Source organism: Hippocampus zosterae, chromosome 6 (assembly GCF_025434085.1).
Source record: "Hippocampus zosterae strain Florida chromosome 6, ASM2543408v3, whole genome shotgun sequence".
Lineage (NCBI taxonomy): Eukaryota > Metazoa > Chordata > Actinopteri > Syngnathiformes > Syngnathidae > Hippocampus > Hippocampus zosterae.
Genome location: NC_067456.1, coordinates 12,436,794 through 12,461,626, shown reverse-complemented (window position 1 = coordinate 12,461,626; position 24,833 = coordinate 12,436,794). Strand labels below are relative to the sequence as shown.

The 24,833-nt window shown below is 42.1% G+C and overlaps 4 protein-coding genes across 5 annotated transcripts; all 4 read left to right on the top strand.

The window, feature by feature from the left end:
- Positions 1–439: 439 nt before the first annotated feature.
- pes (pescadillo) lies at positions 440–5,419 on the top strand. Its single transcript, XM_052067336.1, has 15 exons — positions 440–624; positions 826–905; positions 1,008–1,161; positions 1,255–1,364; positions 1,450–1,621; positions 1,712–1,801; positions 1,937–2,053; positions 2,264–2,341; positions 2,436–2,525; positions 3,668–3,798; positions 3,881–4,006; positions 4,086–4,270; positions 4,429–4,568; positions 4,647–4,805; positions 5,051–5,419. Exons 1-15 carry the CDS (start codon positions 601–603, stop codon positions 5,123–5,125), a joined length of 1,731 nt encoding a protein of 576 aa, XP_051923296.1. The 5' UTR covers positions 440–600; the 3' UTR covers positions 5,126–5,419.
- A 1,359-nt stretch (positions 5,420–6,778) lies between these two features.
- On the top strand, positions 6,779–11,097 carry gal3st1a (galactose-3-O-sulfotransferase 1a). Of its 2 annotated transcripts, XM_052066927.1 has the most exons (3): positions 6,780–7,135; positions 8,846–8,996; positions 9,844–11,097. In XM_052066927.1, the coding sequence occupies exons 2-3, from the start codon at positions 8,869–8,871 to the stop codon at positions 10,991–10,993; spliced, it is 1,278 nt and encodes a 425-aa protein (XP_051922887.1). In that variant the 5' UTR covers positions 6,780–7,135; positions 8,846–8,868; the 3' UTR covers positions 10,994–11,097. The 2 variants fall into 2 exon arrangements, with proteins under 2 accessions (XP_051922886.1, XP_051922887.1); XM_052066926.1 differs by having other exon boundaries at positions 6,779–8,996.
- Positions 11,098–12,960: 1,863 nt separating this feature from the next.
- lztr1 (leucine-zipper-like transcription regulator 1) lies at positions 12,961–21,182 on the top strand. Its single transcript, XM_052066925.1, has 19 exons — positions 12,961–13,480; positions 13,560–13,622; positions 13,693–13,749; positions 13,829–13,908; positions 14,000–14,108; positions 14,254–14,337; positions 14,417–14,474; positions 14,558–14,697; positions 14,776–14,977; positions 15,760–15,870; positions 16,084–16,176; positions 16,249–16,344; positions 17,453–17,627; positions 17,913–18,082; positions 18,654–18,937; positions 19,012–19,161; positions 19,806–19,911; positions 20,005–20,085; positions 20,488–21,182. Exons 1-19 carry the CDS (start codon positions 13,329–13,331, stop codon positions 20,602–20,604), a joined length of 2,328 nt encoding a protein of 775 aa, XP_051922885.1. The 5' UTR covers positions 12,961–13,328; the 3' UTR covers positions 20,605–21,182.
- A 1,504-nt stretch (positions 21,183–22,686) lies between these two features.
- On the top strand, positions 22,687–23,556 carry cldn26 (claudin 26). The gene has a single exon (XM_052069221.1). It carries the CDS (start codon positions 22,700–22,702, stop codon positions 23,354–23,356), a length of 657 nt encoding a protein of 218 aa, XP_051925181.1. The 5' UTR covers positions 22,687–22,699; the 3' UTR covers positions 23,357–23,556.
- Positions 23,557–24,833: the final 1,277 nt, after the last annotated feature.

The following is a 24,833-nucleotide window of genomic DNA, read 5'->3' as shown; positions in this document are numbered from 1 at the left end:
TCCTCCTGTTGATATTCTGACTCTGTACGATAACTCAACTGCTCAAAAAATCTTGTTGCAATCTTACAATTCAGCATTTATGTAGACCTGTTTGTTATGTCTGTTTTGCCCTCAATTTAATCTTTTCACTTGTACTGTCCATCCAGAAATGTTCATTTGATACGGTTTTCCGAGGACCTCTTATAATGCACGAGCCTTCTTGTCCAATTAAACAAACCAAAACAAATAAACAACAGAAACCGTAAAATTGTTTTATGACAGAATTCTAGTACATTATTACACTTCAACATGAGTATCTTTTATAACGCATTTTCACAAGTGAGCTACAATGAACATGAACGGTTAGACGCAATTAAATTTTTGTTTGTTTATGATTCAGCATAATCGATGAACGGGCGTTTTTCAAGTGTTAATTTTCATACAGGCAGATAAACGGACAGCCCAAGGTCCGGAAGTCTTCTCCCCTGCGCATGTCAAATTACACGTGCATGGATTGCGTGTTGCAGTGTTTTGCGTTGTAATCATTAATCACCTTCGTAGATACATTTTTTACGACAAATACACCCTTGTACATCTTTGCAGGGACTATTTTGTTTGTAAATGGGAGGCCTACAAAAGAAGAAGGTAATTGTCGCCGTTGCCTTTATGTGAAAAGTGTTGGCAACGTGGGAGCTAACTAGCTTTGGAGCTAATACCATAGTTTGTTTTCCTTTGTTGGTGGACCTTTGTAAAAATAGTTACCTGGTTTAGTGTAAATGACAATTGAACTTGTACATTAGGTCAAGGCATGTGCTGATATAACGAGTGTCTTGGTCTGTTTTTCAGTATGAGAGTGGCTCGGCCACAAACTATATCACCAGAAACAGAGCCCGCAAGAAATTACAACTAAGCCTCCCAGATTTTAGGTAAACTGGTAGTTTTCAGTCTAATTCTAGGTACTGTTGATGTTAAACCTGCGGCCTTACAACCTCTGTTGTCTAAAACGGGTGATTTGTTTTGATTTTCAGACGACTGTGCATTCTTAAAGGCATTTACCCTCACGAACCCAAGCACAAGAAGAAAGTGAACAAGGGCTCCACAGCCCCGAGAACATTTTACCTTCTCAAAGACATTCGCTTTCTTCTGCATGAGCCAATCGTTGGCAAATTCAGAGAGTACAAGGTAGTGTTCAATATTAAAAACAAACAGACACTAGTGTGTTTTAACTTGATGTATCTTTCTTACTTTGACCATAACTGTTCTTTCTTTGTAAAGATCTTTGTTCGCAAACTTAAGAAAGCTTATGCAAAAACAGAACATAGTGCAGTGGAAAGGCTAAAGGAGAACAAGCCAACATATAAATTGGACCACATTGTTAAAGAAAGGTAAGAAGTTAATCAATGTGACCCCAAAGCTATGAAATGTTGTGTACGCACGTATGTCCACCGAAGTTATTCCGTTATCTTTCAGGTATCCCACGTTCATTGATGCTCTTCGGGATATAGAAGATGCACTTTGTATGTGCTTCCTCTTCTCCACATTTGCTCGAACAGGAAAATGCCACGTGCAAACGATACAGCTGTGTCGGCGGCTCACTGTGGAGTGGATGAACTTTGCGATCGCCTCTCGTGCCCTCAGAAAGGTGCCAGTTTTAGTAATAGCAGCATTGTTCCATTTTAAAAGGCAATGTTTTTATTTTGAGCTTGTCATTCACTTGTTTGGTTCTCTGCAGGTGTTCATCTCTATAAAAGGAATATATTACCAAGTCGAGGTGATGGGGCAGCTAATTACATGGCTGGTGCCGTATCAATTCTCGCATGATGTGAGTGCGCATTAATGAAAGGCGGCATGTTGCATAATGATTTTGCAATTACTGAGTATGCAGAAGACCACAAATAGTTTGATCCTGTTTTCCGTAAACACTTGTAAACAAGCTCTTGTTTTTTTTTTCTTTTAGCACCCTACAGATGTTGACTACAGAGTCATGGCAACTTTCACAGAATTCTACACAACTCTCTTGGGTTTCATCAATTTCCGACTCTATCATTCCCTCAATCTGGTTTACCCACCAAAGGTATAATTCAGTTTCAGCCTCCAAAGAGTTATGCAGAGATGTTTTTCTCCATATTTTGTTGCCGGATTATGCATTTTATAATATCAAGTCCATTCAAACTGCAATGTGTTTTTGAGAAATTAACTTTAAAAGCTTGTAAAAATCCGACAGTGAATTGCCAACTGCAATAGTATATTCTGTGCTGTTACGGTTTGCTTCTTCTTTTTTTAGCTTGATAGTAAAGCAGAGCAAGCGCTAAAGGACAATAATGAGGAGGACTATGCCTTGGATGCAGAAAGCTACTTGGAGGTGAAAATCATGGTCAACCGTATTAAATAGACGTTTGAATGTCTACTTGTTGCGTTTGTAAATGATATCTGATTGTGGATTTTCTTCCATGCAGAAACTGTCTGCCTTCAGTGCAAGTCTGGCCCGAGTGGTTTCTGCTGCGGACGAGGAAGAAGAGCAAATGGACCACTTTCCTGTTGATAAGGTAAAAAAACTGAAACGCTGGTTAACATCTAAGTTTTATATCTGTCTGTCCCTTTATCGATCCATCTACCTACCTAGCCACACCGACTCCCCCACCCATTTCTGAAACAGCCCAAGTGTGGAAACACAACTTTGTCTTCCACAATTACGCGTTATGCTGTTCGGCTGACCCCCAAAAGATTCATTCGCCAATCTTATGTATGCAAAGGTGACACTCGTGTGCAACCTCTTTGTCTTTGCTGTCATTGTCCTTGCCACGAGGTGTGATAAAATCAGGAGTGAGTAGATGAAGTAATTGATCTCTGAGGGCACAGGTGAGACGTTTATATATGCCAAAGTATTTCGAGGTGTGAAACTGGGGAATACAGTCAAGTGTTTGGTTGCTAGGGATGAGGTGGAAGTTGCAGTTCAAATTGAAGGTAACAGCTCAGTCTTTCCATTTCGATTCAACCTAATTCAGGGGTTGCCGCAGCAACTTTTCAGCTACTTTCAAATAGCTGAAAGTATCTCCTGCCCTACTTTCAGCTATCTGCTATTTTTCCCTCATCTCATACCTGGCCCATCAATTTCCGGCATCATCCAATGGCTGTATCACTGTCCCACATGTCCAATTGCTCACCAGCCTCCAAACATGCCAGCCATTGCTGTCACTCTGATGACCTCATTCCTGATCCTGTTCGTTCTTGCCACGCCCATCTAGCCACTTCACCTCCATGCAATCTGTCCGGTCCCGCTACTGTCATATGAGCCTTTGCTTTCCCCTTACCTGGTAATTTCCTTCATCCTGTCAACACTTTGTTCTTCACCTCTCCTCCACATTCCCTCTGCTTGAACATCTTGGTCCCAAGTACTTGAACTCTTGCCCCTTTTACACTCCTACTCTTTGTAATCGCGGCATTCCACCGGCCTCCCTCCCTTTCTTTCACACAAGGTCACAGATAAATATTGGTACTTAATGAGTAACTTCCAATCCTGAAATATTCTGTGTTGAGGTGTATTGCCTTGGTGTTGATCATATTTCCTCATTTCGGTGTGAGGGGGACAAATTGAGTTGCTGCTTCCTTTTAAAATATTGTCTCTTAAAGTGAATTTTAAGTTGCTGCATCACTGCGATTAAACGGCTTGCAACGATGCTCCCTTTAGGAAGACATGGAAAAGTTGGAAGAAAGAGAAAAGGAGCAAAAGCAGCAGGAAGCCCAGAAAAAGATGTTTGAGGGATTGAAGTTTTTCCTGAACCGAGAGGTCCCCAGAGAATCTCTGGCTTTTGTCATCAGGTGAGTGGGAACAACTGCACGCTAAATGCAAACGTACTCCTGCGGCATCGACACCTTCCTTGATTGCTATCAACATTGACAGGTGTTTTGGTGGCGAGGTGTCCTGGGACAGATCCGTCTGCATTGGGAGCACGTACGATGAAACCGATGAGACGATCACACATCACATTGTTGACAGACCCAGTGTTGCCACGCAGTATATCAACAGGTGACATTTGTTGTGAAATTATCTACTCTGAATTTGAGTCTTCATCACTTCATCGCCGTTTATTGCATTGCCATGTCAGGTACTACATCCAGCCGCAGTGGGTGTACGACTGTGTCAATGCCAAAATAGTCCTTCCTGTAGAGGACTACTTCATGGGGGTCACTCTTCCACCCCACTTGTCTCCATTCGTGGAGGAGAAGGAGGGAGACTATGTTCCTCCGGAGAAACTGAAGATAATGGCGTTGCAAAGGGGAGAGAAGCCTGGTAGGGCCTGTATTCATTTTCCAAGGCTAAAACTAGTAGGATGTGACAATGTGTGGACTTTCTTCCTTTAACGTGACATATGTTTTTTTTACGCATTGAAACCAAGGGTGGTGATTAAGGACTTATTCGTGCCTCAATACTTTTTTTTTTCTTAACAGCCCAGCAAAATGATGAGGAAGAGGAAAGTGAGGAGGAGGAGGAAGGGGACGATGCAGAAGACGATGAAGCTGAGGAGGAAGAAGACAGGGTAGAAGAGAAGAAACTCAAGAAGATGGAGGCGCAAAGATCCCAGCCCAAGGTTTTTGACACATGATCCATCTTCCTCATCATCCCTCACCCGCTGTTTGATAGGTAAAGACTGACTTGGCAATTTCAGGTCCGAGTGACTCCCGGTGTAATGAAAGTGGATGATCCAGCTCAACGGGAGCAGCAGGAGAAAGCCGAGGAGAAGCGACTGGCCATCATGATGATGAAGAAAAAGGACAAGTACCTCTATGACAAGATCATGTTTGGAAAAAAGAGAAAAGTCAGAGAGGTTTGTCCCATTTATTGTTGCTCCAATATGGATTTCCATCACAATAAGTCTGTTTGTACTGATAAGTTACACATTTGTAACAATGCATTATTTACAATACCTGCCCTCTTATCGTTGCAGTGTAGGAATGTTAAACGCTTTAGCAAATGTGTTTCTTCAAGAATGTACAGACCATGTGACCTTTGAGTCACCTCTTTGATATAACTGAATTTGTGCTTATTGGGCTCTTTTGTCCTCTCTCACAGACGAACAAGCTTGCCGCCAAGAGGAAAGCTCACGATGACAATGCAAAGGCAATGAAGAAAAAGGCCCGCAAATGAATTTGAATAAATGGCACTGTATTTAACTTCTATATGACTAGTGCTGCAGGCTCACATGCAGTTCAAGTCCCACTGAGGGAGTCGCATGATTTTGTGGATGCATCGATATTTGCAACATTAATCAAACATTTTTTAGCATAACAATTACTGGTATGCAATTCTTGATGTAGATGTGACTTAATTTTCTTCCACCCCCACCCCCCCTCTGTTTTAACTTGTGGACTTTAATAGCAACTCAATGCAAACTCTTTGTTGATACCATGCAACAATAATTCAATAAAATTGCATATTCCAGCTCATGACTCTCTTCAGGATAAGCGGTGTTGAAAATGGATGGATGGATGGAATATTTCAGCTGTTGGTTTCTTCACACATCACCACAAAGAGGATTGCAATACCAACGGCAGGGAGGCAGAACATAAACCCAAAACCCGATCTTTGTGGTCCACATCTGTCACGGTGCAGTCAAGCACACTGCCCCCTTTTCATGCTTCTATTGTGGTTCTGGTGGGCTTGTTCCGCCCCGCACACTCAATCTCCTCATTCATTTCCAAGTGTGTCTTCCTCATCCTGCTCTGCATTCCACACATGCCCACCCAGTTCGGGTCTCAGCCTGGCACTATGGGTGCCTGAAGGAGCACCATGATGGGTGCTCAAGAAAAGAAGCAGAGTCAAGCTGAAGTGTCTTACACAAATCGGGAGAGAATTTGACACGCTGACTGGGTTCTATGTTTTTTTTCCATACAAAACAGCCAAATAAAATTGGATGTAAAATGTGACCATACATTCATTAACAAGCCACAATGTTATGTATGCCTTTCACTGAGATCCGATGCAAAATCTGTATCAACAAATCTGCCTTCACAAATTCAGTTTGTAGTGAATCCAAATCGAGGTGATTGTTTCATATTTGTTCGGTGGAGGCTGAAAGAGTTAATTAACCCTACAAATAAATGCTATTAAATCCCCTCAGGGATAAACAACTGGAGACCATTGTTTGAAATGATGAAAACAAAGATATGGTTCATCAACAAACCATGTTCTGCTGCTTATCCTTTTTTTTTTTAGGGTTGCGGATGAGTTGCAGCCTATCGCAGCTAACTTCAAACTAAAGGCAGACTAAACCCTGAACTGGTTGCCAGTCAGTATCCGGGCACAGAGACAACCAGCCATCTAAATTAAATCCACACCGCCCACAATGATGTACCAAACCAGCATCAGTGATTTACTTTTTCTTTTTAACTTTAATTGAAATGAATGACTTGAAACAATGGCAACCTCAAGGCAAAACTATAATGGCCAGGCAGCGTGACAATCAACTTTCAGTCATCCATACATTCCCCATGTAACACTTGTAGAAGGCATATTTTAAAGAACTTGGATGTAAACAAGTCTTGATCAAGTGGTACAATTATGGTCTTTGTTCTTTGGCTGCCTGCATTTGTTCTTATCTTGAATTCCACCCCTCCTATCAGTTTGCAGCTCCGACTCCACCGTGTGCACTCAATGGCCCTCTGTTTGGAGACAGAGAATAGGGACTATACAAGCCTTACCTCCCTCGCTCCATCACTCCCTTCCCCCTTGTGTGGTACAGTCCCTCTCTCTCTCTCTCTCTCTCTCTCTCTCTCTCTCTCTCTCTCTCTATGACAAGTGCTTGTCCCCTGACAGTGACCCTGATGTCACAGTGACACCAGGCTCCCTGCAGTGCTTCATTCAGCAAGATGGCTCTCGGATTAGAAAATTAAGAGGGTGAGGCGGCCTGAGGCATCAGGTGCACCTGCATTGGCGTGTGAAACCGGAGATAGGGTAGATCTGTTATCTAAGGACATGTGATGAGTCGAGCACGCATGGAACTTTAGTCCCTCTCGTCTCTACGTGTGTCAAGATCAGATGCAAGAACCGCTGCAGGAGCAAGATCAACTTGTTTTAGCCAATTGGAATACGAAGGGTACAGGCAATGCTAATGGACGAGCGTCACTTCCTTCCAGGTTGGGAATATTCTGTTTAAAGGTAAGAATTCATTAACCCTTCCTCTGAGTTGATTTCCCTAAATGAACTTTTTTTTTTTTTAATTTACACGGCTACCTAAGGATGACCTCAACGTACCTTCTTGGTAATAACAATAGTCTTGTTTTGAAATTCATGCAAGTAAATTTGTCAATTTTCCTCACAAATATTCCCAACTTTTTTTTTTTGCATCTACTGAAATCCAACACATTTTACACAACAGTAATTCACAACCACACATTCCGTCACATCATTACGAGTAGCCCTTAACCTTAACTGATTTCAATACACTCATGAATTAATGCTACACTCTGGTTTTGTCCTTCAGAAAGTCCATTTGTGCTGGTGACTTGGTAAATGTGTCGTGCAGTATACGAATCTGCACAGGATAATAAATATGGACATCAGCCATTTATTTAATAATTCATTGGTGGTATTTATGGTTTAAATGCCTTGATATGTTATGTTCATACACCTTTAATGTAAAAATTGAGCATATGTCATCATGCATGCAAAAACAAGCATTTGTACGATGAGCGGCATGAGCCGTGTTCAATACAAATAAATACAAACAAGTTGGTCATAGTGTGAGGTCTCACTGTCATAATAGCTAACAGTACAGAGCAACAAGATTGATATTAATATATGAATGTTTATTTCTGATCCACTTATCACTTTTGGAATGAGGGAGGAAACTGGAATACCCAGAGAAAACCCACACACCCGGATTCATGAAATCTATTACAATTTGATTGAAACCTATTTCATGCCTACTAATTGTTACCAGACCACAGTATTAAATGACAAAGAGAAGGCACGTGCTGTCTTTGAGTGGGGAACTGATGGTATTACAGAGTGCTGAACATGTTTTACCGAACTGCAAACAATGCTGATATGCAGTAACTTCATTCTCGTATTTTCAGTCAAAGTTTTTGCTGACACAGCACTGTGGCCAAAGTTTTAAGCACGTGTGTTTCTGGCTTACTGCCACATTGCAAAAGATATGCTTCTTAAGCGATGTGAAGATTCAAAATTGTCCTTTGCTGTGAAGGTGAATGGTTGTTTATATATGCTCTGCAATTGGCTGGCAACACATGTGAGGGGCCACAGCAATCCAAGAGAATTGGATGAAAGAAACTTTTTCCTGAACTAACACAAAGCATTTATGCTTCTCATTATAAGTAAGAAATATCCTCTGCCATCTACTTCTCAAGACGATCAAGACGAAAATTCTATGAGAATTAGGTGTTTCCAGTTGCAAAAGAACAGTGTCACTGCGTCATGGCTAATCTCCAATTGAGAGATGACTGATAACTACAGATCGGTATCTCCAGAAAAAAGCATTTCATCTTCTTTGGGAAACACAAAAAACACCCTCCCTCAGTCTGCTTATAACTGTACGAATGCGGCACATTTTGTTCTGAAGCGCTGTGAATGGCTAACTTGTAACACTGTATGATGAATGACGCAAATGAAATGCTTTTGAGGTGCATTTAAAAACACCTGTAACTGTGATTGGCGTGCTGTGCCCCATCTGTAGTCCAAAGTCACCTCCAGCTGTCCCATGACTCTCATGAGGACAGTCGCAATCCGAAATGGATGGATTGAAATTCAAGCGCTCCTCCAGCATCATCAAGTGCTTGAATGCGGACTCTCGGATTTTCAGCTCGCTCAATGTTTTACATGCATACCTTGCTATCAATTGTTTTTCAGGTAACCCTTCAATTTGCTGGACCATGGCCGGAAAACACAGAAGGCATTGGAAGTCCACGTGCAAGCGTTTGGTCCTGGGTGTCCTTCTGACCGGCAGCATTATCTTCCTTTACTGCCTGTCCATGACCCAAGTGCCTCTGAGCATTCCTGAGTATAGTGCAAAACACACACGCGCACACACACACACACACACACACACACACACACACACACACACACACACACGCACACACACACACACACACACACACACACACACACACACGCAGTCCATGTATAAAATATCCAATATCCTACTCAAACAACACATTGTCCCCCTTCCAATAAAAAGCAAAAAAAAAAAACCTTATAGGTCACACGTCTGATTTATTGTGCTTCTCTCACCATATAATATATGACGATTGCGATTCATCTGAATTGTCTACATCAGTGGTTCTTAACCTTTTTAGAGGTACCGAACCCAACCAGTTTATATGCACAGTCACCAAACCCTTAAATACTATATATATAATTTTTTTTACAAATTCAAGATTAAAAAAAAACATTTATTGATAACAGAAAAAAGTAAATACAATTTCAAGAGCTAAGTAAATTGTACGATGATCACGACAGTCACACGTTGACTACGAAGCAAACTAAATTTCCCACAGCAGTGATTGGACAAGCAATGTCATGTGATCATCTGATGGCGTGTCATAACTAATTACCATGTTGAGTCGCGTGTGTCTGACCCTCCATGGCAGAGGCTCTGTCAAACCCCTGAGACCGATTCACCGAACCCCTGGGGTTCGATTGAACCCAGGTTAAGAACCACTGGTCTAAATGCTTATTTTACAGCATTTAGTTGCCTTGAGAAACTGTTGCGCTGGGCAAGTGCAAAAGACCTCCTCGTGATAAAGTTTTGTTGCAAAGTGAAAGTCATGAAATCTCTTTTTAATGACCATGTTGTTCATGTATGCATGGGCAGGTTTAACAGTGTGTGTGTTTGGATGCTGCAGAATTCCAGTGCCTTACTCCTGCGCCCACCGTCCATCCCAGCTCCCCAGCAAACTAAGCAGCAACAGCTCACGTGAAAGCACAGGGGGAATGTGCACCCCCAAAGTGGACATCATGTTCATGAAGACCCACAAGTCGGCGAGCAGCACCTTCCTCAACATCCTTTTCCGCTTTGGAGAGAAACACCAACTGAAGTTTGCGTTTCCCGACAGCAGGAATGACTTCTTCTACCCTGCCTTTTTCCAGCGCTCCCACGTGAAAGACTACAAACCCGGAATGTGCTTCAACATCATCTGTAATCACATGCGTTTCAACGGCGTCGAAGTGGCCAAGCTGCTTCCCCTTGATACCGTCTACATCAGCATTCTCAGAGACCCCGCAGAGCTTTTTGAGTCCTCCTTCCACTACTATGGCCGTCTGGTGCCTTTCACCTGGAAGATAGCGGGAGATGACAAGCTGGCCGAGTTCCTTCGTAGCCCCCACTACTACTTTGACCCGGAGGGTTTTAACGCGTTCTACCTCAGGAATTTGCTGTTCTTTGACTTTGGACAGGACAACACCCTCGAGCTAGAGGATCCGCGTGTTGACGAGGGAATCAAATTCATCACGGAGCGTTTTCCGCTCTTCATCTTGGCGGAACATTTTGAGGAATCTCTCATCCTACTCAAGGATGCTCTCTGTTGGGACATGGATGACCTCCTCTTCTTCAAGCTCAATGCCCGCAAGGAGTCAACTGTATCCAAATTGACACCCTCCCTGAGGGCCAGGGCCCGTGAATGGAATGCTCTTGACTGGAAACTGTACCAGCACGTGAACCACACCTTCTGGAGGAAAGTAGATGCTTATGGACTGCAGCGCATGGCGGAGGATGTGGCTGAACTCAAAAGGAGGAACGCAGAGATGGTGGCTACCTGCATCGAAGGGGGACGTGCCGTTGATGCTGGCAGCATCCAGGAGAGCGTCATGCAGCCGTGGCAGCCAATCGGGGAGAAATCCATCATGGGATACAATCTGAAGAAGAACATTGACAAGGCCCACATAAAGTTGTGTCGGAAAATGTTGATGCCGGAAATTCAGTACTTGAGTGAGTTCGGAGTCAACCTGTGGATCACCAAGCTGTGGGGTCACATTAGAGACATCATTAACTGGTGACTAATTATGAGCAAGTGGGGATGATTCCGCAAGGTCAAATGTATTCAGGCTGAATAAAACTGATGGAGAACAAAGGGATTTAGAGTTCTGTGACATTTTTATCATCTCATGGGTGCTTAAGTGAAATATTTCTATAAATACCAAACTGAATTAAATTAGTTTCTCTGTTGATTGAAATAGTCGCATATTTAGACAAATTGTATTGGATTAAGCATTAGAATAATGTGATATCTTTGCATCTCTGATAGCTTATGTTCATGAACAAACTAATGAAATGACACCACAATCTTGAATCCGTTATTGAGAAATTAAACACTGGACAGCTCCTTCAGCCAGAGACTGGTAAACCCGCACTGCAAGAAGGAGATGTACCGCCGCTCATTCCTGCCGACTGCTGTCAGACTATTGAATAGACAGACCTGAAAACCTGGACTCACCCATTTTTAATATGCTTATATTTATATTTTATAATTTATATTTATACTTTTTGTTCTTCTACTTCTCCCTTTCATAATTTTATTTTCATAATTATATGTATCTATATGTATTCATGTATATTTGTGTGTATGTGTGTGTAAAATATGAATTTAAAATAAAATATAAAGTTTACATTTTTTCCCCTCTTTCCAGGCTCTCCAGTGCGTGCGGCATTCCAAGAAAATAGTTGTTGTGTTAATTGAAGACTAAATTGCCCAGATGTGACTGTGAGTGTGAATGGTTGTTTGCCTATTCAGTGTGTGCTCTGCTGAAAATATACTTGATTCTACAAGTTCTACCATAATAATAATAATAATAATAATAATACATTTTATTTGAAAGCGCTTTTCATCACACTCAAAGACACTTTACAAGAGCTTAAAACACAGGATAAAAATGCGCACTTAAAACAAGCATACATAATTTACAAAAGCACATTTAGATGAACAAAAAGCAAAATGGGTAAAAGAGATTAAAAGGTATTAAAAGCATTGCGGAACAGGTGAATTTTAAGGGATGATTTGAAGGATGGGCGGCCCGGTAGTCCAGTGGTTAGCACGTCGGCTTCACAGTGCAGAGGTACCGGGTTCGATTCCAGCTGCGGCCTCCCTGTGTGCAGTTTGCATGTTCTCCCCGGGCCTGCGTGGGTTTTCTCCGGGTGCTCCGGTTTCCTCCCACATTCCAAAAACATGCGTGGCAGGCTGATTGAACACTCTAAATTGTCCCTAGGTGTGAGTGTGAGCATGGATGGTTGTTCGTCTCTGTGTGCTCTGTGATTGGCTGGCAACCAATTCAGGGTGTCCCCCACCTGCTGCCCGAAGACAGCTCGGATAGGCTCCAGCACCCCCCGCGACCCTAGTGAGGATCAAGCGGCTCGGAAGATGAATGAATGAATGAATGATTTGAAGGATTGGAGGTCAGTACAGTTGCGGATGTGTTGTGGTAGAGCGTTCCAGAGGGTGGGGGCGGCGACAGAGAAGGCTCGTTCCCCCCAGGTTATGAGCTTATACACAATATATAGTATTGTGTCTGAGAGCTTATCTAGTATGCTATGGATCATTTCCCATATCATTGAATTGGTGGCAGAATCTTCCTTTATTCACTACCAACAATGAAACTTTGTTCATCTATTTCATCCAATACAGTGGTACCAATGAAAAGCTCTTCCACTTGACAGCTATAGTTAACTGAACCTGCACAGTTTAATTGTAATTGTATTGGTATGAAAGGCAAGTCATAAAACGTGCATCCACCTACCTGTTGCCATTTATTCAACAAAATAACTGTCATTATTTCCTGCAAGTATATCAGCTCTGTGCTCAATTAAACAGGACCATATTTCACATTGAGTAAGTACATTTTTGAGTGTATTGCGAAGAGATCACTAATGTTTCAGTGCACGTTTTGAGACATGTTTGTTTGGTGGTGTGCAGTGATATTTTCAGCCATAATGGAATTGACCACTGGAGGTAGTAATGGGCTATGACGTCATTCAATCTTGGGGGCGTGACGGGGACTGTGCAGTGAGTGCACTCTCATGACAGCTCTCATGCTTGCTAGTTCTAGTGGTGCTAATTTTTGCTCCTATTACTCAAGCCACATACCAACAAATACACGAAAAGGACGAAGATTTTATTATCGGTTAATTCCTTTCCACGCATGTTGATAGAATTGTCTTTTTTTTTTTACATCGCTGTTTTGCACCTTCACGTTAGCTTTGCAGCTAGCAGTTGTTTTTTTAGCATCGTCTTTTAGCTAGCAGCTAGCCGGAAGTTTTCGTTCTCTGCAATCGGATAATGACATTCGCTGCAGATGTCTGGCCCTGATACGTGCTCACGTTGGATGAGTGGAGAGAAAAATGTCGTGCAAATCAACCAAAGTGGCCCCCAGTGTTGACTTTGACCACAGTTGTTCAGACAGCGTGGAATATCTGACACTTAATTTTGGTCCTTTTGAGACTGTTCACCGTTGGAGAAGACTGCCTCCGTGTGATGAGTTTGTTGGAGCAAGGTAGGTGCTGACAAATTAAATGTTCTAGTAACAGATTAAAACGTGTCTGTTGGTTTACTTTGTGCATTACTTTGTGCAGGCGCAGCAAACACACTGTTGTGGCATATAGGGATGCTATCTACGTGTTTGGGGGAGACAATGGGTAAGTAAGACATTGACAGCGCTAGTTTTTGCTACATTCAATCGTGTAAAAATGACATGTCTCTCAACAGCAAGAACATGTTGAATGATTTGCTGCGCTTTGATGTGAAGGACTGCTCATGGTGCCGGTAGGAGATGATTCAATTAAAATGTGTCATCAAATCATAAAATGTGAAATGTGACTATTGATTACAATATATTCCGCAGGGCCTTCACCACAGGAACTCCACCTGCTCCCCGCTATCACCATTCAGCTGTTGTCTACGGCAGCAGCATGTTTGTTTTTGGTACCTCTGACAGCTCCTTTCTTAACAAGTGTCTGCAAATGTTGAATATACTATATGTAATCTTGATGAACCTTTTTCAAATGCATTTCAGGGGGATATACTGGAGACATATACTCCAACTCAAACCTTAAAAACAAAAATGATCTCTTTGAATACAAGTTTGCCACAGGACAGTGGACTGAATGGAAAGTGGAGGGGAGGTAATGTATACAATGTATTTAACTTGTCCATATTTGATTGAAGTAGTGATCAAACTTTCAGTCGATTGTTTGCAACGATGGGGAAATACTTAAATTATGGTTACATGAAGCACTGCTGTGACATGCCTTATGTTGTGTGTTCTAGCTTGCCAGTGGCCCGCTCTGCTCACGGTGCAACGGTTTACAGTGATAAGTTATGGATATTTGCTGGTTATGACGGAAATGCCAGGTAAGTTTGATTCCACAGTGTTGGCGCCTTTTCATAACACTAATTTGTGAAATTGCAATGTCTATTTTTCTCCTTGTAGATTGAATGACATGTGGACCATCAGTCTGCAGGACAGGGAGCATGCATGTTGGGAAGAGGCCAGTATATGAGCATCACTTATGCTTGATCCCACACCCTTGACTCTAATATGCTTAGATCTATGTTTCTGTGTCACTTTCAGATCGAACAGAGTGGCGAGATTCCTCCTTCTTGCTGCAACTTCCCCGTAGCTGTTTGCAGGGACAAGATGTTTGTGTTCTCGGGTCAGAGTGGGGCCAAGATAACAAACAACCTCTTCCAGTTTGAGTTCAATGGCCACATGTGAGCTGAACCAATACTACTGAATGTAACTTGCACCCACAACAACCGCTGCTAATGTTCCAAACGCCATCCCTGCAGGTGGACGCGTATACCCACTGAACATTTACTACGAGGCTCTCCGCCACCTCCACAGCGCCGTTATGGCCACACAATGGTTGCCTTCGATCGCCATCTGTACGTGTTTGGCGGCGCTGCTGATAACACTCTGCCCAACGAGCTGCACTGCTATGATGTGGACTCTCAGAGCTGGGAGGTGATCCACCCCAGCTTGGACAGTGAGGTATGAATTCTCAATGATCTCAAGGACCATCACTGATGCAGCGCCTCGGCTCTGCATCAGAAAATGTTTTGTTACAACGGCGCTGTATTCTCATATTTTCACAATGTTATGACCCACTTTTAGAGAAATTGGGACAGATAGAGTAAATGTATTGATGAAAAGCTGCTTTTAAAAACATTAGATCATATTTTTAAACTCCCTATGCACGCAGAACTTGAGGATGAAGACAACAAAAATGAATATAATAAAATTAAATATGCTTTGTGCTAGTTTTCTTTCGGTCTGCGGTGATATTCAAATGAGTTTGAATGGCGGGGGGGAATCATACCACCTGACGTCGCAGTTCAGCTGCTGGGGAGGATCCCCTCGACGTTTAGATGCACATTTGATGCAACGAATTACTGCGTACGTGCGTGCTTCCCGACCTGTCCTGAAATGATACACATTGCCTTATCTCAGTCGGACCTCAAAGGTTTAGCGCAGTCCTTCAATTTGTTCAAATTTGGATGCATTTTTTGGCATGGAAAAATAATATATTTTTTTTAACTACACAGGGAAAGTTTTGAATAGCATTAAAAATGTCTGAATTGTCAAACAAGTGTAAAGATGTTTACTGCTGTTTGATTACTGTTACACAAATTTAGTCTATGTTTTTGTTTAGGTTCTAACCCAAACCAAAACACACACTAACCCAAACCGACAGATATTGTCCAGAAATGTTTGTTTGACTTTCTAACATGAGTTGAAAGTCTCTTCTACTGTTTGTGTCCTTGCCTTCTCAGATGCCTAGTGGAAGACTCTTCCATGCAGCCGCCGTGATTCAAGATGCCATGTACATCTTTGGAGGGACCGTGGATAACAATGTTCGCAGTGGAGAGATGTACAGGTTTCAGGTGGGCAAGCGTTCATATGTTGCTTGTCTCTGGGGCATTTCTAGGTTTCTTCCTGAGTGGAAGTTTTCCTTTTCCTCTGTCGTTCTGTATACAGTACCTGCTGTTTATGTAGAGTGCCTGGAGAAATCATCTCTTTGTGAATTGGCGTTACATAAATTGGCTTACATTGTTCTAATCAATCAGTTTCCTCATGATTATTTCTTTCTTTTGCAGTTTTCATGCTATCCCAAGTGCACTCTCCATGAAGACTATGGCAAATTGTGGGAAAACCATCAGTTCTGTGACGTGGAGTTTATCCTGGGAGAGGTGGGTTAAGCTCTCATGCGCAATATTGCCGTCATTTATTTATTCAATAGTGATTGAACATATTTGTTGTAGCGGGAAGAACGAGTTCTGGGACATATAGCCATCGTGACCGCGAGATGCCAGTGGCTGCGCAGGAAAATCCTGCAGGCTCGGGAAAGGCAGCGACAGGTCAGAAGCTTTCAGGGTTGTTTTTTTTTGGGGCGGGGGGTGACCAAAAACTAGCAATACTTGATGAAGACATGAATGCGTATAAAATGAAAGTGCAAGACTTTGATGAAACACAGTCCTTCATGGTTTTCATGGGCTGACTTTTAGAAGTGATCATGAAGGAGTCTGCATGTGTAAATGGAAGCCAAAATGCTCGGGCTGATGTATTTCTTTTGTAGCAGAGAGCGCACAATCACAACAGCAAAGCCATGGCCACCGTTTGTCTCACAAACTGCTCAGTGGCCTAAATGCTGACCTAAGAGGAAAATAACTGGACAACTCTTGAACAGGTTTTTCCTTCTCGTGTGCTGGTTTTCAATATGCCTTTTGCTCTGACTTTACATTTAAATTCATGCTTATGACCACAAGGATAGCGAATATAGGTCTCGTGTCTAGATCTGATTCTGCGTAGCATTGCAGATTGTAATACTGTGTACAGAACTTTAAAACAAAGACTTCAAATGAACGAACTACGTCATGATTTAATACTAAATACACTCCAACAATAGATGCACTTATTTCAGTGCATTAACACGAAATAGAGCAGGGGTGGGCAAAGTCAGGCCCTGGGCAACATAAGGCCCACTGCACTTTTAAAATTGTTACCACTGAGCACTTACGCTTTCCATGTGGGTGATAATTGTAATCGAGCAGTTTTTTTTAAATTACTGTACTAAAATTTATACCTTTGAACTAAAAATGTCTTTTTTCAGTTTTGTTGACATGGGGAATTAGAGGGACTGCGCTACATCACTCTGTGTGCTGTGTTGACCCTCACGTTTAAATAAGGTTGCCAAAATATTAGAAACACCATTCAATCCGATGCAACGTAGTGTTAACGACAATGATGAAGATATTATTAAATTAAACAACTCCTATGGGATTTTTTTTCCATAGAACCTTTGATAGGATCAGTGTGGTGTAAATTTCCCCAGTGTGGGACGAATAAAGGATATCTTATCTTAATAAGATTGTGCAGATCGACATGAGAGGGTACATCCTCATGCGTACTTAAACGAGAGGAAATGTTGCCTCTACGACTGTACAAACTTTTTTTTTTTTGACTTAGAGGACCAAACAGGACAGCTGTGAGGAGAACGATGAAGGGGCCACTGGTGGAGGGACTCACAGGCCGTCAGGCAGACAGCCAATGCTGCAGGTGTCCATCAGGGAAGCAGAAGCGCAACCTTTTGAAGTCTTAATGCAGTTTCTCTACACAGACAAAATCCAGTACCCACGCAGAGGTAGCGTTGTTGCCCACATCTTTGTATATAACGGTGGCATTTCTAAAATCAAAAGCACCATCGGTTCTTGACCTCTGAATTATTCCGATTTTGAAATAACCTTACTGGGTCATGCAGGATGTTGATGTTTTGCCCCACTTTTAAAGGCACATTTTCCAGAAAATTGTGGCTGATTTCCTGACTCGACATCCTCCACAGCGTTCATCATTAGACGTTTCATTGTATTCAGATGAAGTTTTTGTGAACAGGTTTCAATTTGTTAAGTCGCTGTTTTTCTATTTGCAGGCCATGTTCAGGATGTTCTCCTAATCATGGATGTTTACAAACTGGCCCTGAGCTTTAAGCTCTCCCGCTTGGAGCAGCTGTGTGTTCAGTACATTGAGGCTTCTGTCGACCTGCAGAACGTGCTCAGCGTTTGTGAAAATGCCAACAAACTCCAACTCGACCAGCTGAAGGTACTCTTTACTGACTTGACCACCGCTGGTTTTGCTGGTAATCTCATCACCGTGTCAGCAGGTTCCTCAAAACGGCACCGTGAATCTGTTTCTTGCCATCCACACAGAATCTGCATTACAAAGAGACCATATAAAAATGATTTGATTCATCCCCAAATATTTCAAGCTTGCCACAGGCTTTCACCACATTGAAACTTATGAAAACAAACTCAGCTGTTCTCCAAAAAAAGAGCTAAAGACTGCTTTCTGCAGGTAGTGTCAATCCCACTTGAAGGTAACTGACAAACACAAAAGTGATTTCAATATTGCGCAGTTGTTTGCAAGTCAAAGCAGAAAATTGGCCGAGCGACGGTTCATATTTCAAAAAACTTAACCGGTCACCCCTAAGTCGAGCTTACCGCTGTTGATGTATCTATTTCTGTTCTACACTGAAGGCATGCAACTCTAAATTCAGATGCGCGGGTATAAAAATGTTAAAACAAAAATCTAAATACGAACACTTAAAATCCAAAACATAGCAAGAGGCATCAATGACGAAGCCTCATTCACTCCCATTTCTCTTTTCCTTCAGGAACATTGCCTTAATTTTGTGGTGAAGGAATCCCACTTCAACCAGGTGATCATGACGAGGGAATTTGAACATCTGTCCACGCCACTGATCGTGGAGATAGTCCGACGAAAGCAGCAGCCGCCTCCCAGGCTGTACTCAGACCAGCCTGTGGACATCGGGACCTCCCTGGTGCAGGACACGAAGGCTTACCTAGAGGGAGGGGGCCTGGAGTTCTGTGACATCATTCTGCTGTTGGACGGACACCCCCGACCTGCTCATAAAGCCATACTGGCGGCTCGTTCCAGGTACTGAGCACAAGGCCTGGGGGACGGGTTGTCTTTTTCCACCGATTCATCACCTTTACTCCTTGTACCCTCAGTTATTTTGAGGCCATGTTCCGCTCCTTCATGCCAGAGGACGGCCAGGTAAATATCTCCATCGGAGAGATGGTTCCCAGTAAGCAGGCATTCGAGTCCATGCTGCGCTACATCTACTATGGAGACGTCAACATGCCTCCGGAAGATTCTCTGTATCCTTGTCAAACCCAAATTCTTCTTCACATTTAGTAGCATGTTGTACCAGACACTGAAGGAATAATGCACGGAAACCCCATAAAGGTTTTTGGGTTGTTTTTTTTGGGGTGAATAGAGTACATCTCCCAAAGTGACTATAGTGCCATCCAGTGGTCATTTATGGAAACTTTCTAATATGGTACACTCAAGTTCAAGTTCAAGTCAACTGTGTTGTCAAATATGCTACATGTGCAACATATGAAATTTCTTTCCTCAGAAGAGCGAGGAGCCGCTGCGGGTGCCCGCGCCGCCATCAAAATGACAAAAGAATACAACACAACACATAAGACACAGCCAGTCGTGCAATCTTAACCACTTTTCTGCCTACACTTTGTTGTTTGAAGCAGTTATAGATGAAAGAGGAGCGAAACAAAATGTCCTTTCACCAGTGGATCAAAGACGTCGTGCTGAAAATGTTACTCTACTCGTAAAATTACACTACAGCTACATGACATGGGAAAATATTGCAAACATCTCTTATAATTTCTTACAATTCTACACCTCTGCAAACAATGGCCCCAGGTGGGCTTGTCAAAATATAGTGTGATATAATCAAAATGGAAGCTTTATTGAGTCTTTTCCTTGACCTTTTGTTCTACAGTTATCTGTTTGCGGCGCCATATTATTACGGCTTTTCAAATAACAGGTTGCAGGCTTACTGCAAGCAGAACCTGGAGATGAATGTCACTGTGGAAAATGTCTTGCAGGTATTTGAATATGAGAGCTTTACAGAGGACCTGAATGGACAACACCGGTTATTGTACGTATGTGACGTGTTTTTTTTCCCCCATCCTCTGCAGATCCTGGAGGCGGCCGATAAAACGCAGGCTCTGGATATGAAGAAGCACTGCCTCCACATAATTGTCCACCAGTTCATCAAGGTGGGTGGGCTCATATCTGGCGTCCTGGGGGCTTGCTGCCCACTCGCCGCAGCTGAGCTAACCTTGCAGTCACGTCGTCTTTGCAGGAGACTTGACACTGTTAGCCTGCTAGTGGAGCGGCCTCCATCTCCTCTGTAGAGAAGGAGAGTGTTTACAGGGCGGCCGGCTGAACAAGCAACTCCTCGCGTATCCACGAGGCTCGAATGCGCCTCTCTTGTTGTTATTGTTTGCTTATCCAGAAAAACGCTCAACCCTCGTCACTGACATTTTTGTTCAGCTTGCTTCATATTTTTCAGCATGAGCACACCGAGTGCCGTTTATTCTTTATTTTTGCTCTGTTTGACTATCGTCTTTTTTTTCCCCTTTTTTTTAATTTTTTGCTCTCCTCCTCCCCTTCCAAAGGTATCCAAGCTCCCCAACCTGCGATCCCTCAGCCAGTTGCTGCTGTTGGACATCATTGAGTCTCTAGCTACACACATATCAGACAAGCAGTGTGCTGAGATGGGCTCCGACATTTAGGAGGATGGCAAGAGACCTACACTCGTATTTCAGTCCACTTTTCCCAAAAGCTCACTTTGATTGCACCCTGCATGTTTTCATCTCACACATGCCGCATTCATTTGATAGCAAGGTGCTTTGTTCTTTCATCTGCATATCATTGCGTTAAGTCATTTAATTAATTTTGTATAGAGCAACTGGTCCAATTTTCTTGGATTTTTTTATAATTCTTTTTTTTGGCAGATTATTATTTTTCCTGTCAAAAGAAATCAACCATAAAATTGTTCCCACCATGTCCCTTAACAGCTGGAACGACCAAACTGTGTAATTTGTATTTGCTGGATCAGCATTATTCCCTTACACAATTACAATTGGTATATTATCATATACCTGATATTTTCTTGTGCTATACTGTATAATAAAAAAAATGTTATTGATAGCCGTGTGTGATATTAACCACTACTATTAGACATGACCCATGTTTATCTGACCTTACAACAAGCTACCGTATATCTGTTAATACATATTTGCACATGTGAGTTAAAATGTACTGTTTCAAAAACAATAAATCTTTATGTGAAAGAAAATAGACAAAATAATTGACTGTCTGTTATGAACTCTTAGATTTAAGATATCCTTTATTTGTCCCACACTGGGGAAATTTACAGCCTCCAGCAGCAAGAATGTAGGTAGAAAGAAGAAAGAAGAAAAAAAAAACAACAACCACCGTTCAATTAAGTGCAATATAAACACAAGATGGATAAATCGCAGTGCTATTTACAATTGTCTTTCACATCATTTAATTATTATTATTATTATTATTATTATTGTTGTTATTTTTATTCAGCAGCCTGACAGCTGCTAACAGATTTGATATACAATGGATTATTACACGTGTTGTATAAACCGCTACCTGATGACAATGGGCAACATTTGTCCTTAAATTCTATTCATCACAGCCCTCTGGCGTTTTAGTTTCTGGACTGTGGTGGGTGATAATCTGACTCCGTGCTTATTGGCTTGAGAGGATAAAATCCTTGTTTGTTTCTCCGATTCGATTTTGTCCGAGATTTTTGTTTCTCTCTCCCCTCAAAAAATTGAATTCAATGATACCTTGACTTTATAAACATTTTACCGTCTAGGCTTCTTAAGTTATGAGCTGCTGCCTTGTTGATTTTTTTATTATTTTTTTTATGGCTTTCTGTTGTGGCTGAACTGAATTGCAATGCACTCAGAGGCTCAGTCCCTGATGCATTTACAGGCAATTTTGAATCAGACAGTCGGGGATGGCGCTACACTGTGGGCAGGGGCTGCTATAGTCCTGTCAGAAATCTGTGTAGACCTATTTAAGCTCCTACAGCATTTTATTTGAGATTCTAAAATCCATGTATAATTTATTTTCTCAGCCATTCAATATATTGGTCACGCCACCTTTTGCCCCAGGAGAGAAAAAAATCCTGTAGCCATTCCCGCAAACAGTCAAACACAGACACATATACAAAATTAAAACACTCTCAAGGATCAACTCTGACTCAGCACGATATAACTCACTATGCCACACTGCTTGAAACTACATATCCAGCACGCAATATGTACAGTAATTAACCACGGAATAAATTAAACTCAAGAGTCAAGCTATCACTTTTTATTTTATGATGGCTGGCAGAAATCAAGTATGACATCCACTTTTGACTTAGGTTTAAGATACCAATTGTGGATCCTTTTTGACAATAAAATTTCTGCCTACATTCATGAAAGCCTCATCCAGAGAGTCAAGTCTTGTCAAATGTCGCATCTTAATTAGACATAAACTCCGGAAAAGCTGGAATGAGTTCCACGTGGCCGCAGAAAGAAGTCTTTATGGAGGCTGCTTCTTTTCTGTACTCATGTTTCATTCGTTCAAGGGTAGCCGGGCCCAGGATGGCATCGGCCTTCTCAGCTTTCATTTAAAACAGAGTTCATTGAACATCGAAACAAAACAGAGATTGTCTCCCACTCATCGGTTGTGATTTTTTTTTTAAATATGAAAGAGCCTCAAGGGAGGAGGGCTACATCAGCAGGTGGGCCGGGTTGTGAATTTTCAGTTTGCGAGGCACAGGCAGGCTTGCAAGTAGTGATGGTTCTCCTCACCACGAAAAGTATGCAAAGGACGGCAGTTTTTGTCACCTTCGGGGGACTGGTGACCTCCTTCATCACCACCTTCCTTCCGCTGTGGAAGACAATGAATTCGGACTTGAACGAAGTAGAAAACTGGTATTCGGGACTGTGGCACATGTGCCTCTACACGGAGGAGGTCGGAGTGCAGTGTAAGGCCTACGACTCCTTGCTGGGACTTCCTGTGGACCTCCAGATCTCCAGGGTGCTCATGTTGGTGTCAGTATGCACCGGCGGTTTGGCTTTGCTGGTTGCCCTGCCAGGACTGGACGGGGTGCGTGTGTGTTTGGACAAGTATGCAAAAAGGAGAAGCTTCCTGATCGTGGGTGGGGTGCTGTCCTGGGTGGCGGGGATCACCACGCTGGCTCCGGTGTCCTTCGTGGCATACACCACAGTTGTGGAGTTTTGGGATAAAGGTTTTCCTGATGTGATGCCACGCTGGGAGTACGGAGAGGCCATGTTCTCCGGATGGTTTGGAGGTTTGGCGTTGCTCACTGGAGGGACTTTGTTCTTCATAGCTGTGTGCATGGCCGACTATGAGCTGCGGACAACAAGTGTGACTAACAGTCCACATGTAACACGCAGGACACGACACTACCGCAAGACTGAGGTTTTGTAAAATTGTGTATATATTTTGGAGTTGGCTAATGCTAGCTGGCTATGTGACAATCATTTTTTTTAGATCTGTGATTCTATTTTGACAAAAGTGAAGTCCCGTGTTTTTTGTTGTTGAAAGTCAGATAATCATTACAAAGCAAAGGATTAAAAAAAAGTAACAACAGAATGACTGATTTATCAAAATAATTATGTTTTCATTTTGACAGCGCAAATTCAAGCCTATAAACTTTACACCATTAATCTCACTTAGCTTTGATCAATTTATGTGATCATGAATCACAGAAAAAAAAAGACAAACATGAACATGGTTAGTGCTGGATGATTTGTTAAAATCCAACGAGTCATAAACAATGATGAGATTGACTTAGAATGTACTTACGGTTTTATCTATCGATCTCTAAGTGTTGTAAAGAGACTCTGTTTTATTTTAAATACCGTATTGGCCCAAATATAAGACGACCCCCTCTTTTTCAAAACTCAAGTATGAAAAAAGACTTTTTGAACACCAAATAATTTTTTAAACAGAAAATAATTACAGTACATCTGAAACAAATGATTATACGTCTGACGGAAAAGTGGTTAGGACTGCACGACTGTCCGTGTTTTATGTTATGTGTTGTGTTTATTATTTTACTTTATGTGAACTGTTTTGTTAAGCGCTTTGTTACAGCTGCCGCTGTTGTGAAAGCGCTATATAAATCAGCATGTATTGTATTGTATTGTACAACAATATATTTGAGAGAAAATGCGTGTTATTTTGCCTCATTCGTATGTGGTACGTTCCACAGCTGCAGTGGACTGTATTAGATTTTTTAAGGATGTCTCGGCCATCTACCAACGGGAGTCATTAATGCACACTACTCTGTAGTGATGATTAGAATTCACAAAATGTCACACGGCGACTTGCTGACATCGACTGACTGGCTATCAATCTGCCTTCCATGTTGTTTTAATGCAGGAACACCCCCAGGATCACTTCAATCTACTGGCGGCTGATGCCGCATGTCGTTTGCATATTTTCTTCCCCCGAACCAATCTTGATGTCTCCTTCTCGCATGCTGCGCCGTAATTCAATTAAAGTGGTTGCCTGAGCGCTGAGCTGTTGTCTTCTCGCACTTTTATCACCCTCTTGTGTCAAAAGAATCTGTGTGGTGTTGTCGGTGACCTTGTCTCATAGATACACGGTGTTCCTCATGCCGTATGCACTTTTTGTTCATTTTTGAGTCAGTGGAATAACCTAGAGTTTAAAAAAAATCTAAACTAAAAATGAAACTATTTTATTGTAAATTGCTCAGATTCTGAATTACTATGCACAAAAGTTACAAAACAAAAATCAAATAGACCCTTAAAAATCATCAGTTTTTCTGCCATTATATCACAAATGCTCACTTGACCAAAAACATCTTTGCCAGTCACGTTCCATGTTATTTTTCACCAAAATTCGAATTATTTGGAAAGTTTCCGCCTTGATCTCATTT